The sequence below is a fragment of the Caretta caretta genome, chromosome 3 (assembly GCF_965140235.1).
Source record: "Caretta caretta isolate rCarCar2 chromosome 3, rCarCar1.hap1, whole genome shotgun sequence".
NCBI lineage: Eukaryota > Metazoa > Chordata > Testudines > Cheloniidae > Caretta > Caretta caretta.
Genome location: NC_134208.1, coordinates 32,642,943 through 32,662,121, shown reverse-complemented (window position 1 = coordinate 32,662,121; position 19,179 = coordinate 32,642,943). Strand labels below are relative to the sequence as shown.

Genomic DNA, 19,179 nt, shown 5'->3' with positions numbered 1-19,179 from the left:
ATCATTTGATATAACTCAGGTCTGTGACACTGTACAAGCCAGATTTCCTATTTTTGTGTTTGTGATGTCAGTCCATTTATACAGTCACCTGTTCCCACACACAAACTCTGCCCTTAAGGCTGCGCTGCCCTTTTCTTCCCAAGCACACAAAAACCCACCACACGGTTCATCTAAGTCTTCCTCAAGCAACAAAGAATAAGGATGAATGGGAACAGTTTCCCAAGGTACTCAAACTTTTAAATAGGGAAGTGCGTCATACCCAAGGTGCAACAGAATGAAGTTTAAGACTTAATCATAATGTGCAAAGTTCTATGCTAATTTACAATATATGTGTGATGGTGCCCCCCATAAAGCTTTATGGAAATATGCTTATGAATGTATATATGAAATAGCTGGAATATGTTTTATGCTACATATGCCATGTAATATATCTCTGTAAAGGTTATGATCTACTGAATATATTCATCCTACTTGTATGCATGTGTCATTGTTGTATTCGGAGTTATGAATATTGGCTGTATACTTGTCTGATCTTAAATAACCTCAGTAAGGCATTTGGTCAGCTTCTTTAGAAAGGAATTTGCAAAGTTAAGTGCCCAATCAAGAAGCATTTAACAAGCAATGGATGTTGGAAGGCTCCAATCCACATAAGAAGTCTTCCTGGAGACATTCACAATACCATGTGGGCAATGGCTGCTGCCTGTAAAAAACTGAGTCATGCCTGAACGTGTGACCTGCCCAGATGACTCCAAAACTCCACCTTGGAGCTGGACTTTGCATAGGAGAGAGGAGGGGGTCTCCACCCACAAAAGAAAGTCTATTTAAGCCCATGGGAGACCCCTCCATTTTGTCTTCAGCTGGCTAGAGAGCCTCTCCACCTCCAAGAAAGAAACTGGAACAAAGGGCAATAACTAAAGGGAGTGTGAGTGATTGCTGGACCTGGACTAGAAGGAGATCAGTCTGTAAAAGGAAGCTTACTTGAATTCCTCCAAGGGTGAGGTTTTTATCTGTATTCAGAGTTCTTACTGTATTAGACATAGACTTGCATGTTCTATTTTATTTTGCTTGGTAATTCACTTTGTCTGCTATTACTTGGAACCACTTAAATCCTACTTTCCTTATTTAATAAAATCACTTTTTACTTATTAATTAACCCAGAGTATGTAGTAATACCTGGGGGGGGGGGGAGGGGAGAAACAGCTGTGCATCTCTCTCTATCAGTGTTATAGAGGGCGAACAATTTATGAGTTTACCCTGCATAAGCTGAATACAGGGTAAAGCGGATTTATTTGGGTTTGGACCCCACTGGGAGTTGGGCATCTGAGTGTCAAAGACAGGAACATTTCTTAAGCTGCTTTCAGTTAAGTCTGTAGCTTTGGGGCACGTGGTTCAGACCCTGGGTCTGTGCTGGAGAAGACTGGCGTGTCTGGCTCAGCAAGACAGGGTGCTGGAGTCCCAAGCTGGCAGGGAATGCAGGGGCAGAAGTAGTCTTGGCACATCAGTTGGCAGCCCCAAGGGGGTTTCTGTGATCCAACCCGTCACAACATGCAATATTACTGAAGTCAGAGAAGCATAGAATGGGAGCCAGGTTAGAATTTGCCCCTACAAAATTAGCACACAGAGTCTTCATTTTAAAAGACTGCACACTAGGCCCACAGAAAGCAAATACAGATTGTAACAAATGTAGCAATGTTCTTTAATAATCATTAATATGGTATCTGTCTCTGTCACTGGTGTGATGTTTCTGTACTGTATATGGGAATGGATATTTCACCCTCAGGGTATGACAGGATAGCAAAGCCTAACTATCTAGGGGAAAAGGCCCTTTCTAATAATCATATAACTTACACTGAAGGATTGTTCAGAGATAATGCTAGAATGAGTAGCCTGAGTGATTCTAACTTGCTGTCCCTGGTGGTGGTGGTGGGGAACAATGAAAGCAGTTTGAACAAGATTGGCAGACTGACAGATCCCGACTGAGAATCCCCAAAAGCTTGTCTTCACTGCAAAGGTAACTTGAGTTATAACTCAAGTCCTGTCAACACACAGAAACCCTTCAACTCCAGTTCAGTGGTGGTGGTGCTTTTAACTCAAGTTGGCTGCCCTGAGAGGTGGCATAAGCTAAAGCTTGAGCTAACACAATTAGTCATCTCTAATATGGCATTCTAAGGGGGAGTGGCTAGTGCCACTCAAATATTACCAATTCTCCAATGTCTTCGCACAATTCCCTAGGACCATATTCTCTTGCCATCTACCTATTCTTTACTTCCGATCTGGAAGTCACCTACCAATTCATATAGGTCAATTTAGTGTTTTGGAACTCACATTAACACAGTGCTTCCAGCAGCTGAACTTGTACTGCTCTAGTACAGAACTCTGCTTGATTGGAATGTGGCCAGGAAGACATATCCCTAGGATACTACCAGATGGCCAGGACCTGACACCTTGGTTCCGGGTGGAAAGGAACAGGATTTCAAGACAAAAACCCAGAATTCAAAGTTCTATCTTGATGACTTCTCCAAGAAGCTGGGACATAAATAGGAGGATCTGGATTCATTAGGAGAAGCTGGTTCTGTTCTGTTCTGATGACTTAAAAGAAAAGCCTATCTAACTCATATTGTAGTGAAGCATCAGATCAGATGAGAGTTAACGTTACTTGTTTTAAATACCTTTTCTCTCTAGTGCTTTGTTCCAACTACTACATAAAAATACTTTGTTTGAAGAAAGTTATTGGCCAATATCACTGGTCACAGGTCCCTAAAGGGAGGAAGTGCAGGCGCCCAAAACCCAGTTGCACCTGCATGGTGATAAGTGTGACTGCCAGGTGCAATCCAAAGTAATGAGTAGCTGTGTCACCCCTGCCCTGTAACCTTCCTGCTGTAGCCATGAGCCTGGAATGCTCACAAACAGCCTCCAGCATGTAAGTCACTCCCAACGTTGTCCGTGTGTGCTGCAGCTTACCAGCTTTAAAGACTACCTCAGAATCACCCCAACACACTCCCTGTCCCAGATTTTGCCTCAGAATCTTGGACAGCATAAATATACTGAGTCTGTTATTCCTTTAAGGGAATAATATGCATACAACTTGCTACTCCAAATGGAGTTACGCAGTCACTTCATCTTGAACACACTGGATTCGATAAAACCATAAAACAAGTTTATTAACTACAAAGGGAGAGATTTTAAGTGAGCACAAGTAACAAAGCATAAAAGTCAGAAATGGTTACCAGGAAAGTAAAGATAAAACAAACACTTACTAATGCTTAACTGAAACTACATTAGATTCATAGCAAAGTTTTCTCACCACATGCTTTCAGCAGTTTTAATGACCAAACCCTTTAGGTCAGGAGGATTTATCCCACGAGTCCAAAGGCTGTTTCCTTAGTCTCTTCAGCTATAATGAATGTGATGGATGAGGGTGGGGCAGGTACCTGGGGTGTTTGTCCCTCCTTTTTATGGTTCCAGTCCCACTCTTGAAAAACATTTCCAGCTGAGACCCAGGAGACAGAAAGTCTATGTGAAAGGATATTCCCTGCTTTTTTTTCACCTGTTTGCATTTCCTTTGCCCTCCCGCCCCAGCCCCACTTCTTTATGACTCCATTTACTTCTTAAATGCAAATAAGGCAAGCACACATTCCTTCCTCTGTTTAGGACAGACCTGACTTCTGCCTGGGCAGGGCTGTTGCTTTGGAACTTGCATTAACATCATCATACAGGGGAATCTCCACATACTGCGTTGCCACACATATTTAATCAGGATAATACGGGCTAGCAAAGTATGCGTTTTCAAATTATACCTTACAAGGCATACCTTATACGTACATTATTACAAAAGTGTGTAGGGTGTGAACATGGGTATATTCTGCCACAATAAGCAGTTGATAAATCATAGAATAACAGAGTTGGAAGGGACCTCTGGAGGCCATGTAGTCCAACCCCCTGCCCAGAGCAGGACCAATCCCAACTAAATCATCCCAGCCAGGGCTTTGTCAAGCCTGACCTTAAAAACTTCTAAGGAAGGGGATTCCACCACCTCCCTAGGTAACGCATTCCAGTGTTTCACCACCCTCCTCGTGAAAAAGTTTTTCCTAATATCCAACCTAAACCTCCCCCACTGCAACTTGAGACCATTACTCCTCGTTCTGTCATCTGCTACCACTGAGAATAGTCTAGATCCATCCTCTTTGGATCCCCCTTTCAGGTAGTTAAAAGCAGCTATCAAATCCCCCCTCACTCTTCTCTTCTGTAGACTAAACAATCCCAGTTCCCTCAGCCTCTCCTCATAAGTCATGTGTTCCAGTCCCCATATCATTTTTGTTGCCCTAGTAGTACTCAGTAGTGTACTCAGGTCCCAATACAAGAGCAGAAGGATCACAACATTCCACCTGAGACCAGATAGGGGACAAAGGTGCAGCTAACCCCATAATTGTGACACATGTTCACCAGATATTTTTACATTACTTATTTAACTGCAAAGAACTGTACACCTTAATGAACACTCAGTGAGAAATTTTCATGCTTGCCATCACACTTAATCAGCACTCCCATGTTTATTGCATAATGTACCCCACCATTTGTGCATTATGCAAATGAATTCAAAACACCTCATTTCTTTAGCAAGATAAAGTTAGTAAATAAGACTTTCACTTGCTGCTAACCTTGATACTAAACTGATGAGCGTGAGGCTTCCCAGGGTACCCAGGGTGGTGAGGCACCTCGCTACCACCTGCCCTTAGCATGAGGAAGCCTTGTCTGTATCTGCCGGGGGTCAGCTCCCCAACTCCACCAGCTATAGCAACACATGCACTTCCCTCTAGGCCTTGCAGGACCCCCTGTCATTCTACAGATTAACGAGTGGCACATTCCAAACCTCAAGCCCTCTGAGCATCTCCCTGGAGCATCCAGACCCTGCTCCATGAGATACTCGCAGTATTCACAGATTTGCTGCTTCCAAAGAAATAGCACATTCCAGTTTACCAGTTCCACCTCAGATCACAGCTCCACTTAACACACGACACTTAGATATGTTTATAGTGAAATCATGTATCCTTTTTTTTTTTGCAAAGCATACAGATTCAAGTGAACATATTGGAAACAAATGGTTACATATAAAATAAAATCATAACGGGAATTCTAGAGCCTAGACTTAATTAACAAGACTCTCTCATCTCTAACCCTCACCCAAAATCCTTGCAATGCTTTGCAGCTTGGCTGGCTATGGCTCTCCTTTTCTGAGACAAGCACAATGTTAGCTTGCATCCTAGGTGAAGGATTCCATGTGTTCCTCTGCATGCCAAGATATACTGGAACAATCCCTTGTCTTTATTCATAAACAGAACACCCTCCTGCTGTTTATTTATTCCGATAGATTTCCTCTCTTGTATATTTTGCGATCTCTTATTTAGCCCCTGGCTAAGTACACAAATAAGCATGCACTGTCAGGCATATAATGCCTGTTACCTCCTGCCTGGAAGGAACATTTCCAAGGTATGTCACCTCCGGTGGCCTGCCTTAATTCCAAAACATTAAGAACATAATTTTCAGTATTGATACATAACTTTTTAAATATTATCCATACATACATTTTGCAATGGTTACAATAACCAGTGGAATACTGGCTCTCAGTAGAGACTTCACATGCCACCGTTCAGTCAACTATTGTGCAAATATCCAATCCAAAAGATCCCTGTAAAACCCTATGCACCCACTGTGCCCTCAGCCAGCTGGCAACAAAGGGTCCCTGGATCACAACAAGTTCTTTAGAGTAATAAGTGACTCCAAAACCCTGGGTATTTATTAATCATTATTATAGTCTGTGAAATCTATACTTTTGAATGTATTTTCCTCTGAAAGAGTTCAACTAACCACCACCCTCTCTGATCTATTGTATACTTTGCATTCTTTCCCCTTGACTGAATAGAGCTCAACTTCTCTTTTCCCCTATAAAAACATGGTATTGAAAGAAGTGTAGTGAGTTGAGATATTCTGTGTCATATCTCAGCCTGGAGCAAATGTTTGACTATTTTATAAATTTTAAAATTTAGAGGCAAGGAGAAGAGGAAAGTGTGACAAGCTAATCTTGACACACCAGTGCAAACCCGATACTGCTACAGGGGGGACCGTTTAAAAAATTAACCTTTGCGCAAAGAGAGGCCAAAGACAGAGTGAGAGAAAGTCACTGACAGAGTGACACAGCACGGTTTAAGATGCAGGGGAATTCAGTGAATATCTTAACTTGAATCTTCTAAAACAAATCTGTGGAACTTTGGAATTTCAAACTGTAATCTTTAAAATAGATATTTTAAAAGGTACTGACTTGTTGTAAGGGCTGTAATAGATGTAAGAATAGTTTACACGATCATCTCTTTGAATTAGTCTCTTTGAAATCTGAGAGACTCTGAAGTGAAACAGTAATAGGTGTGACACCAGTTACGACTGAGTGAATGGGAGGGGCAAAGTCCTTGTGCTTTGCACTGATAAGGTATAAATGCAGAACTAACAGAAGAGAGGCCCAGTTAGTCACTGTCATTCTTTCCTCTTCCTCCTACATTGTCAACATTAGCTGTGTTCAATATAGATTGCCAGATACTTAGGGTATGTCTACATTTACCATTTAAAGTGCAAAAAGTCCCTTTTTTTGCGCTAAAACTGTGGGAGCATCTACACTTGTTAATGACTTTTTGCAGTAAAACTCAGAAGTTTCACTGCAGAAAGAAAACCACCTTCACAAGAGGCATACAGCTCTTACCACTGTTCTTTTTGCGCTGCTGTGAAAGTGAAGACACGTTCTAGCAGTGTAAACACCCTTTGGCCTCCAGAGGATATCCCACAGTTCCAAAAGCGACCACTTTGGCCAGCATCTCTGATGCTTTGATGCCCACCCCTCCCTCTGTAAGCCCCGGGAAGTTTGAAGCTCCCTTTCCCTTTGTTTGTAGATGTGGTGGGGAAAGCAGCCAGAGAGCAGGAGGTTTTAAAAAAAAATGCCACAGAAAAAACCAGGAAGTAATGGGGCTCCTGAGACATGAAGCAGGGCAGCACAGGGCACTGAGCAGGGACCCAGAATGCCTCCCACTCAGCCCGCCTTCCCACAAGACCTATCCAGAGAGCTGCACTGTGGGATAGCTGCCCTACAGCGCTGCTCTCATCAGGCGATGGAAGTGCTGGTAGTGTAAACACTCTCTGATGCCTGAGGAATTGAGTGAGTACACAAACCAGCGTTTTACTTTCACCGGTTCCCTATTACCGGTGAACCTTACAGTGCAAAAACTCTGTAAGTGTAGACATACCCTTAGAGTAGAGGCCCAACCTTATGCATGTAAAGAGACATGCAAATCTAGGGGATTGAAGCAATAACATTTAATTCCTGTAGCCTGATATTCTTCAATTCAATAAATAAAATGGATCCAGACAACAGAGACTGGAGGACACCATTATAGACAGTTGGAAAATTTGACTTATATATTTGTAAAACAAACCCCAATTATTTTACAACAAATGCATTTATTTAAAAATTTTCTCACTGGACTAGTCTCATGAGATATACATCACATTTTCATGAATTTTCGAAGGGGAAACAATCACAGAGCTTATTCAAGCATACTTCAGTGCGACACAAATAATATAATGCACAACAGTTGAAATAACAGAGGATTGTCTAGCCACCATTTCAGTTCATTTTATACAAACAAGGCTTTTAAAAACAGTGGATCAGAAGTTTCTTAAACCTGTTTCAATTTAACAGGTAAATTTACCCCAGCTGCTTGTGGCTATAATCCCAGAAGTCATCCTTTCATTATTTAATCTGGTCTCTAAGCACTTTAAAATTGATTAAAATAGTTTGAGTGGAAGGTACATTGTCAGTCTTTTTCATGGTCCACACTATCATTCTTACTTCTCAAAGGTACCAAGAAATCAAAAAGAAAAAGAAGATTTGTGGCACCTTAGAGACTAACAAATTTAGTCTCTAAGGTGCCACAAGTCCTCCTTTTCTTTTTGCAGTACACTAACACGGCTGCTACTCTGAAACAAGAAATCAAACTAGCTCATAAAATAACCTGATACCAATAGCTTCTTTCAGTCCCACCCTTAAGACTCACTTATATATATTGTCACACACTGGGACAATTCACCTCCTGTCAACTTTTCTCTAACCTTTTGAGATATATATATAACTATGCAGCCTCTTTGTTCATGCCTAAACATGTTAGTAATATACAATTGACATATTATAGTTCTGTTCATATTATATCCACTAAAAAATTAAAATTCACAGAGTCTTATACAAAAGAATTAAACATAGCATAGAACAAGATTAGGAAAAGGAGAAAAAAGTATAAAGTCTTTCTTCTCTACTTACTCCCTTTTTAGTAAAAGTGGTATTTATGTCATGTAAAGTCACAGCAACTAGTGCCTGTTCTACAAATTTGTGAATCCAACACTGATCTCTGAATTTGGAGATTCTGTTTTGCTAACTCATTAGGGATCCATGACCCAGCCCAAAAGGGGCCGAGAATATGGCAGGCCAATCTTTTGGTGACATGTGGTATCTTCTGAACAATGAGACTTGTTTTCAGAGCTTGCATTCTGTGCAGGCTACCATGATTTTTGCTGAATTGGTCCCTTAGCAAATATTTAAAGAACCAACAATTGAGTTACCAAAACAAATCTCTCCCACCAGCCCCCCACCAAAATGTGTAGTGGGATAATAAAATTCACAGCACAAACTCATGGTTTAATTTTCTGAAAAAATAAACTGAAGGGAAATTATAAAAAATATACTTGTGAAGAATTAAAGTCAAAGAATGCAGTGCAAAAAGTCTTACCATCATGAATCTCATAAGCCAGACTAGTGATCTTCTGTGTAATTATCATCATTGGGCTGTTACAAGGGAAAAAATAAAGACATTTTAAATAAGAATATCCATGTTTTAATTTCACATTTAAAATTGGGAATAGGTTAAACTAGCAATCCCCACTGGAAGAGGACAAAATGTCTAACCACTGGAGCTTAGAGCTGTAAAAGTTTCTTGGTCTTACGTTTACACAGTGAGGAGAAAATATTCCTTACATACAGCAGGTCAGTCCATCGAAGAGTCAAGATCTATAACTATCCAGGATTTAAACAGTTTGGTAAAGCAATGCATATATTTTTCTGAATTGGGTCCTAAATGTTTAAATAAATAAGAGAAAATTTCCAGAAATTTAACTGAAGAAAATATAAATTCACTGGGGGAAGAATGGGGGGGTGTTATTTATATATTTTAAGAGGGAGAAGTAAGGGGCGAAAAGCACAGAAGACTATTTCGTTGTTATAAATTAGCAACAGCAGCAGTATGCATAGGACAATAGCAATCCCTGAAGTGAATAGATGGCTATAATTCACTTAAGAAGCTCAGCTGAAATCAAAATCCAGGACAGCAGATCTCAAGAATTAATCTGGCCACATATTCACAACAAAAACATCTTTTTTAATAATATATAACTAACTTTGAAAAATTGAAGTAATTTATTTGGATGTAATAAAGAAGTAACAAGATATGAAACAGAGAACTATGTATTTTGGCTATGTAAGGATATCTTGGTACATCTAATTTTTCTATATAAAGATTTTACTGTAAATATATTCTATTGACTAGCTGTAAACCTTTTCTTCCCATATTCAAAAGAAAATACAACAAGCTGGAACTTTAACTTAATAAACCACCTTTCATTTTCACGGGTGTCTAATGTTTAGAAACCAAAAATCAGAAGTATGTATTAATATACATATTTTCCTAAGTTTACAACAGCTAGTTCTATACTTTCAAAGATGGTTTCAGAGGAACAGCCGTGTTAGTCTGTATTCGCAAAAAGAAAAGGAGTACTTGTGGCACCTTAGAGACTAACCAATTTATTTGAGCATGAGCTTAAATTGGTTAGTCTCTAAGGTGCCACAAGTACTCCTTTTCTACTTTCAAAGATGATCACATTACTTAAGAAGTTTGCAATAGTTCATGCTGATATGATTTCTGAAGTCATATTGCAGGCATGTTACATAAACTATGCTGTTCTTGACCTTATCCTTACTATTTTTGTTTTGTTTTTACTTTGGTTATTTATTCTTTTATTAATATAGAGTGAAGGTTGAAAGTACATATTGATAATTTAGGGTATGTCCACACTGCAGTTCAAGGTGTAACGGCAGCATTAGTACACATGCCTGCACTAGCTTTACTCACGTTAGCACAGCCAAAAATAGTGGTGTAGTAGCACAGGCTTCCACAAACACACTTCAGACTGCAGTGTAGACATACCGTTACAGGTTTAGAAAAGCAAGTTACAGAGATGTTGCAGCTGCCCAAAACCAAACGTTACAAACCCAGGAAATTCAGAGTTCATAGAATCATAGAATATCAGGGTTGGAAGGGACCTCAGGAGGTCATCTAGTCCAACCCCCTGCTCAAAGCAGGACCAATCACCAATTAAATCATCCCAGCCGGGGCTTTGTCAAGCCTGACCTTAAAAACTTCTAAGGAAGGAGATTCCACCACCTCCCTAGGTAACACATTCCAGTGTTTCACCACCCTCCTAGTGTAAAAGTTTTTCCTAATATCCAACCTAAACCTCCCCCACTGCAACTTGAGACCATTACTTCTTGTTCCGTCATCCGCTACCACTGAGAACAGTCTAGAGCCATCCTCTTTGGAACCCCCTTTCAGGTAGTTGAAAGCAGCTATCAAATTCCCCCTCAGTCTTCTCTTCCGCAGATTAAACAATCCCAGTTCCCTCAGCCTCTCCTCATAAGTCATGTGTTCCAGTCCCCTAATCATTTTTGTTGCCCTCCGCTGGACTCTTTCCAATTTTTCCACATCCTTCTTGTAGTGTGGGGCCCAAAAGTGGACACAGTACTCCAGATGAGGCCTCACCAATGTCTAATAGAGGGGAACGATCACGTCCCTTGATCTGCTGGCAATGCCCCTACTTATACAGCCCAAAATGCCATTGGCCTTCTTGGCAACAACGGCACACTGTTGACTCACATCCAGCTTCTCGTCCACTGTAACCCCTAGGTCCTTTTCTGCAGAACTGCTGCCGAGCCATTCGGTCCCTAGTCTGTAGCGGTGCATGGGATTCTTCTGTCCTAAGTGCAGGACTCTGCACTTGTCCTTGTTGAACCTCATCAGATTTCTTTTGGCCCAATCCTCTAATTTGCCTAGGGCCCTCTGTATCCTATCCCTACCCTCCAGTATATCTACCTCTCCTCCCAGTTTAGTGTCATCTGCAAACTTGCTGAGGCTGCAATCCACACCATCCTCCAGATCATTAATGAAGATATTTAACAAAACCGGCCCCCGGACCGACCCTTGTGGCACTCCGCTTGATACCAGCTGCCAACTAGACATGGAGCCATTGATCACTACCCGTTGAGCCTGACAATCTAGCCAACTTTCTATCCACCTTATAGTCCATTCATCCAGCACATACTTCTTTATTATGCTGGCAAGAATACTGTGGGAGACCATGTCAAAAGCTTTGCTAAAGTCAAGGAACAACACGTCCACTGCTTTCCCCTCATCCACAGAGCCAGTTATCTCATCATAGAAGGCAATTAGATTAGTCAGGCATGACTTGCCCTTGGTGAATCCATGCTGACTGTTCCTGATCACCTTCATCTTCTCTAAGTGCTTCAGAATTGATTCCTTGAGGACCTGCTCCATGAGTTAAAGCACTACTGGTGATTATTCCTCCTCTGTTTGTATACTTGAATCATTTGACTTTTAGCTGTTATATGCCCAGGAATGCCCTTTCAAAGAGCAGTAGGAATGTGAAGTTAGCTGCTGCTTAGGTCATGGTGACTTAAGATTTAGTATACAGTCACAATCTTAGTAATAGTAACTTGTAACCTACTCATCTTCTACATTATGCCCAGTCTGTAATATTTATAATCTGTGTTGTGTGTTCTGAACTGTAGTATTTTTCTTATACTGTATTCTGTTGCTACTGAATATCTACTGAGCATTTCTAGTATGCCCATCACATCGTAGCTAGATGCCTACATGATTATGCCACCAATCCCCAAACAACTAAGAGTCTGGAAGGTAAACCACATGTCAAATTAATGTTGCAATATATATGGGTATTTTCCTGCAACTGCCTGTTCCACTTTTTACAGAGTTGTGCCCCTGTTCGAGGTTGCTTAGTCGGCAGTTCATTGGCCCTATCCATCACTGTGTAGCCCTGCCAGTAATTCTTATGTTTTAGTAGGTCGAAGTGTTTACTGTGTGAATTTTTTTATTACTTTTTTTTTTAAAAGTCTGTGCAGCTAGAACAGGGTTGAAAATTCACACACACACAAAAGGTAACAGTTTACAGAACAGGAATATGAGCAATTGGTTAAAGTCCCTGGCCTTCAAGTGACAAAATACAATAATTGCATAGGAACAGAAAAGCACCACCTGAGTTAAGAAAGAGTTGGAAAAAATAATTGGACTGGGCAATTCCCTTCTATTAAGTATGTATTTTTAAAAGACACAAACTACAATACCTCTGGGCCTATGTCTAACTATAAGTGGAATTTCTACTTGTTTCAACCAAATATACTGCACCTAAATTAATTTCCGATATAAATTCACCGATTTCAGTGGAGTTCAATCTGAAATAAATTTGGCCTATTCTGTTCTATCATACTTCAAACTCTATTTGAAACTCTTATTCGTTGTACCAAGTAACATCAACATCTGCTTTGGAGACTAAATAATTGATGACAAAAAAAAATATTATGGGACTGCAACTAACCAATGGCTTAGTATGTTTTTTGTCTGTACATGAATCTCAGTATTGCCAACCCGAGCATTCATAAAACAAGTCAGATCCCCCGAAGTTATAAGCCTGGCTTTAAAATAATAAGATCTGAAATATAATAAATTTTATATTTGCCTTCAAGTTTGTGAGCCTTTAGAATTCACATTTTTAAGCTTTTCTCCATAGTCATGAGAGCCAGAATCTTTCAGTCTTAAAAAAAGTAAACTAAGATGATCATGTAATCACCTCTCAGCAGGAGCTGAGACTTTAAGGGGAAAAAACACCTATTATTGCGAGACTGCTTCTTTGGAAACTAACTCTACAGTTCCTATATGATATACTGGTCCCATCTCTACCTTAAATTGGATGACTCTAGCAGCAGCCCCCTGCAAGAGCTCCATAGTTATATCACTAGATCCCATTCTTCATCGTCTTTCTACTTCTACCTCCCCTCATAACAATTAATGTTTAAATCAGTCTTCTACTAAGAATTTTTTCAGCTGTGTCTTGCAAAATACAAGTCCCTCTCATTCTCATCTTCTGTTATACCCACAACCATTGATCTGGCAGAAGATTCTATGCAAAGCAGACACCAACAGGATATCACAGATCTGATAAGGAGGAAGAACACTGTAACAACCTCAACCTTTCCTCCCAAGAAAGTCTTTGTCTTTGCCACTCTCAACGCTGAGATAGATCCTTTGCTTTAGCACCCCAAAATCTTATTTCTTAGTCTATAAAATTCACATGACAGAGCACTGAGGCACTTGCTGGTGAACAAGGGGTCTCAATTCAGCTTCCACAGATGCTCATGGACGTTCTATAAATTGGTTGCTGAAGAAGAGGAGGATGCCTTTGGGAAGGTCACGCTCTACATCCGGAATCATTGGACTAGGGTGGACCCCAAGTTGCAAAGTTTTGTTTCCTGTCCTGCTTATGATAACCTTTTTTCATTTTTTGTTTTAGTGCTATTTCTTGAAATAAAAGACGTGCTATCTACTGCTATGTTTTTCTGATGGAACATTCCACCAACTTACCAGTTCCCAGAAAACGTATGTTGAACTATATAAGTTTGTGAATCTGGTAAAACTCAGTAAATCTTGAGTTTGAAATCAATGTGCTTCAAATTCCAACAGTTATCACAGTAGAATACAGGATACAACAGTAGTCTCCAGCACTTCAGATATTACTGAAGCTCTTGATAAGTTTTCACATTTTAATCAGAAGCTACTGTAAATAATTCAAATTATGCCAAAAAATGCTTGTCACTTTTCAGATTCCACTAGTATTCCCAAACCATTACTGTATGGATTTGATCCAAAACTCATTCACTTCCATGGGAGGCTTTCATTGAGTTCAGTGAGCTTTGGATGAGCATTTATATACCTGAAGGAAGTTAGTTAGTTATTCATGGTGGGCAAATGGCACTATTTGAACTATTTAGTACAAATTCTATATTTCCTGACAGAATTTTTTAATATTAATACACTGTGTGCTCCCTTTTGCTTTCTGACTTCAAGTCCAGAAGTCTTGTATGAAAAATAGCATAATAAATAATATCAGCTAGCTCTTATATAGTGCTTTTCAGCAGTAGATCTCAAAGCAATTAAAGGAGGCCAGTGTCATAATTCCAATTCTCAGATGGGGAAACTGAGGCACACAGCGGGAAAGTGGCTTGCTCAAGGTCACCCAAGAGGCCACCAACAGAACCAGGAACAGAACCCACATCTCCTGAGTCCCAATCCAGGGCTCCACTAGGGAATATGGCCTTCGACTTTTAAACTTTCACTTTTAAATCAAATTAGTATGTAAATACCATTGAATTAGTGCTTTTTAAAGCTGTGCCTTTCAAAAATAGATTTGCTGTAAAACCACTTATTGGGTTTTTTTGTTGCCCAAACATTGCAGGTAGTGACAGAAACTTAGTAATTGAAATTCGAGTTATTCTATCATCCAACAATTTACTGTAAGAGTAAACACAGTTTCACATCAGACAGACAAGCTCTACTATATGTTGTTGTTGGGGTGGGGGGAAATGGAGTATATAATTTTTTCTTACCCAGAAAAATCAGCAGAATATTGTCCATAATCAAAGATATAGACTCTAGTAATTTGGCACATAGTGAGGTATCCCAAAGCAAAAACAAAGCAATATCTGAAAAGGAAAAACAATTATATTTTATTTAGTTACTCCAAAAAGGCTATCAATCAATGAAAACATATTGCTCCAATGTTCCAAGTCACTTGCAGTTTGTGTTTGGACTAAAAACATTCACATTTTATCTATTATGGCAGAGCAGTTAGTTAAATAGATTCATTTTTTCATACATTTTTGGCAAGTATTACACAATTTCAAATTTTAATGCACCCAAATTCTATATATAGTACCATAATACCATTAAAAATTTGCTATCCTATGACAAACATTGGTTCATTTTCCATAGGTGTGCAAAACATATCACAGAAAGCATCTATTGTGGCAATTTATAGAGAGTGTATGTACCTTCATATACATACATGCAACCGTAATTCAAACTGCTGTTATAAAATCTGCAAGTGCTATAACAATGGAAAGAATCCAGTCAACAACATTTACCCTTTTCATCTCCCTGAAAGTTTAACAAAAAAAAATTGATACACAAACATTCTGTTAATTCATATATTAAACTCCTTCTCAGTGAGATTCCTTGATTCTACTACACGCAAAACCTGAGCACTGTACATCCACTGCAGCTGTTCTGGCAGGGATTAGAACAGGTAATTAACTTCTGTTTCAAACAAGCATATTAGTGCATTTATTGAAAAACAGTGCATTTATGTCTCAAGTTAGAATTGAGATATAAGAAACCACAGATGTATAACAAACACATTTTACATAAATGTTGACACATTGCATGTGGCGGCATTAGAACCTCTTTTATAATAGGGTTGGGGGGTGAGCTGCACGGTGATCTCCCACCTCTGTGCAGCATGCCCTGTGCTCCCCAATGCCATGCTGGAGTCTCCACATTTATTTGACAAATAAAATTTGCAGAATTTTTCAGAATTTTAAAATATTGTGCTCAGAATTTTTATGTTATTGGTGCAGAATTTTAATTTTTTTGGTGCAGAATGCCCTCAGGAGGACCACCAACAGCTTACAGTCTTAAGCCTTGATCCTTCAAACACTTAAGCATATATTTCACTGCCATGAGTAGTCCCATTGTTACAGTCACAGGAGTAAAGTTAAGCATGCACATAAACGTTTGCAAGATCAGGGCTGTAGGTCGTGACACAGGTTCTTGATAGACATAGGGGTCTAACTGAAATCAAAATCATACACAGCATAACCAGGAAATTCAAAACAGAAGGGAGAGAATACAAGAAATAGGGTAGCGATTAGATATTAGAGTAATGGACATTATAGTAAATCCTTAGATAGAATGTACACAGATTACACATAATAGGTAACAAGGAAAAAATGGGTTAAAAAAATTACATAATGCACTCTGTAAACTTAAAGTTCACACTCTTGTCTGAAAATATTATCCACTATTGTTACAACACCTAAGGTTACAACCTACAAGAAAAGACAAAAATATTGTGCTGCAAGACTGAGGGGTGGGGGTGGGGATTAAAGAGAAAACACAATTTTTTTTTTAAAGAGGCAATAAAAATCAGGGGAACACATAGTACTTGAAACGCTTAACCAATATTTTAAAGTGACAAGATTTCAAGTTAATAGATTAGATTAACTAAAGGGACTCTATCATTTTAGGTACCCTAACACCTTACAATTCAACGAAAAATGTTGAATTATTTGTATATATAGTTAAATTATGTTATGATCACAAACAGGATAAATTAAATAATTCAGCATTTTTTCTTTGAATTGTAAACTGTTACATACCTAAGCTGATATAGAAATTGTGTATTTTATGGGTTGTTTCTATTAGTAAAGTTGGAGACAACATGACATAGAGCAACTAAGATGGAGTGGGCAAACTTTTTAGCCTGAGGGCCACATCTGGGTATGGAAATTGTATGGCAGGCCATGAATGCACACAAAATTGCAGGTTAGGGTACAGGAGGGGGTGAGGGCTCCGTCTGGGGGTGCGGGCTCTGGGGTGAGGCCAGAAATGAGGAGTTCAGGGTGCAGGGAGGGCTCTGGGCTGGGGCATGGGTGTGGGGGGTTGGAGGGGTGAGGGCTCTGGCTGGGAGTGCGGGGTCTGGGGATGAGGGGTTTGGTGTGCAGGAGGATGCTCCAGGCTGAGACGGAGGGTTTCAGAGGGCAGGAGGGGGATCAGGGCTGGGGAAGGGGGTTGGGGCATGGGAGGAGGTCAGGGGTGCAGGCTCTGGGCAGTGCTTACCTGAAGCAGCTCCCGGAAGCAATGGCATGTCCCTCCTCCAACTCCTATGCGGAGGCACGGCCAGGTGGCTCTGTGCACTGCCCTGTCCCCACAGCTCCCAGAAGCAGTGGCATGTCCCCTCTCCAGCTCCTCCACAGAGGCGCGGCGCTGGCCAGGTGGCTCTGCACACTGCCCCATCCACAGGGGCTGCCCCTGCAGCTCCCACTGGCCACGGTTCCCAGCCAATGGGAGCTGTGGGGGCAGCGTTTGGGGCAGGGGCAGCATGCAAAGCCCCCTGGCTGCCCCTAAGTGTAGGAGCTGGAGGGGGGACATGTCGCTGCTTCCGGGAGCCGCATGGAGCCACAGCATGCACGGAGCGGGGCAAGCCCCCCGACCCTGCTCCCTGGCTGGAGCACCGGAGCATGGCAAACCCCAGACCCCACTCCCCAGCGGGAGCTCAAGGGCCAGATTAAAAGGTCTGATGGGCTGGATCCACGGGCCACAGGGCCACAGTTTGCCCACCCCTGAACTAAGATAATAAATGGTATGAAGAGACCAATTAATTGACTTAAAACAAATAGGTAGCAACATGACAGAAGTATTTAAACCATATAGAGATTTTTATAAAATTAAGCACTATCTAGTATTTAAGGTTGGCTGCATGTACCAAAATTTAAACATATGTCAAGTAGTTAGAGGAATTACATTGTAGCCAATGATTTTAGTTTATCCATTTATTGTGTGATATTATGATTAATCAATATGTTATGCCATATATATTCATTATATGTTAATTAGAGTTGATTTATAGGATTACAAAAGAATAAGACTGATCGGTATTTAGAGGAATTATGTAGTAGACATGAGTAAGAGAAGCTGAAATACAAGAAACCATGGGCTGAGGTCTGTAAGACTTTGGCTTAGCTATTTTAGACCTTGGAGACATGAAATGTTGGCATAAATTAATGACCGAGAAATAACCCGAAAAATTATGGGAAAAGAAGTACCAACTGGTAATATCGTGAAAGTGTAGCTAGGAAAGTTAAATTATAAAATGCTGCAACAACAAATATTGTCTCTAACATGTGCCTTAACAGTAAGATAAAGGTGGTCCGTCAACGAGAACCTACACAGCCTATAGAATTCGGTGTCACTTGTGTTTCTAAGGGACACAGACCAATACGAAAGAGTGGCTTGACACTTCCATGTATATGTGCAGAATGTAGGTATAGACAGACTCACAGTATAAAAAAGGTGCCCAGAGCAGGAAAATTGAGCTTCCTATGGGAAACTCCAGTAGGAACCACTCCCATATTGATGATCAATCCATGAGAGGGCCAACAGACTCTAACACCATCTAGGAGGATGTGAATATGTCTGTAGGTATAACTGGTACATTGTACTTATCTTTAGGAAATGTATATGCTGTGACATTTACAACTTTGTTGGTAACTTTAATAAAACTACTAAAGATAAATGCTCTTGTAATCGTATGTTATTTGCCTATGGTTTCATGTGTTCCTATGGGCTCTAGATCTAGAACAGAGATAACTTTGTTGAACTTGAGACTGTAGCTGCCAGAGCAGAATCCACTGGAGTATAATTAACATTAAATAGAATAAAAGGTTACAATATGTAAAAATAAAATTATTTGGCAGAGAGTAACACTTAATAGCATCAATAAGGGAAGACTTTTGCCTATACTCTTTCCTGGATGCTTTAACAGAAATCACCAAAAAAACTGAGAGTTCTTATGTAGTTCATTATCACCTGTCCCTTCATTTCTCTCTCTTTAAGGTCATTCCTCAAAACATAATTAATGAAGAAAAATTGTTAATTTCAAAGAGCTAAAAGTTACTAACTTTATCTCCCACTTTCTAATCAGCAATAGAACATCTTAGTTACTGTACAACTCTTAAATATGTAAAGGTTTGGAAATTCTTAATTTAAGTTTGTCAGGAAATATTATGATCTTATGGTTAGTTTGTAAGTTTTGTAGTAAGCCAATTGTTATAAGTGGAAAAGAATAGAGTAACATTTCCCCCCAGCAAAGAGGTCATCACATGCTCCC

At 40.0% G+C, this 19,179-nt stretch overlaps 1 protein-coding gene across 2 annotated transcripts in view; it reads right to left on the bottom strand.

The window, feature by feature from the left end:
* MBOAT2 (membrane bound glycerophospholipid O-acyltransferase 2) overlaps positions 1-19,179 on the bottom strand; it is a 217,767-nt gene that overhangs the window by 71,493 nt on the left and 127,095 nt on the right. For both annotated transcript variants that reach the window (XM_048845456.2, XM_075126425.1), the window contains exons 4-5: positions 14,840-14,935; positions 8,823-8,878 (exon numbers count right to left, since the gene is read on the bottom strand). In XM_048845456.2, the coding sequence (XP_048701413.1) occupies positions 8,823-8,878; positions 14,840-14,935 (152 nt within the window). The remainder of the gene's footprint in view (positions 1-8,822; positions 8,879-14,839; positions 14,936-19,179) is intronic.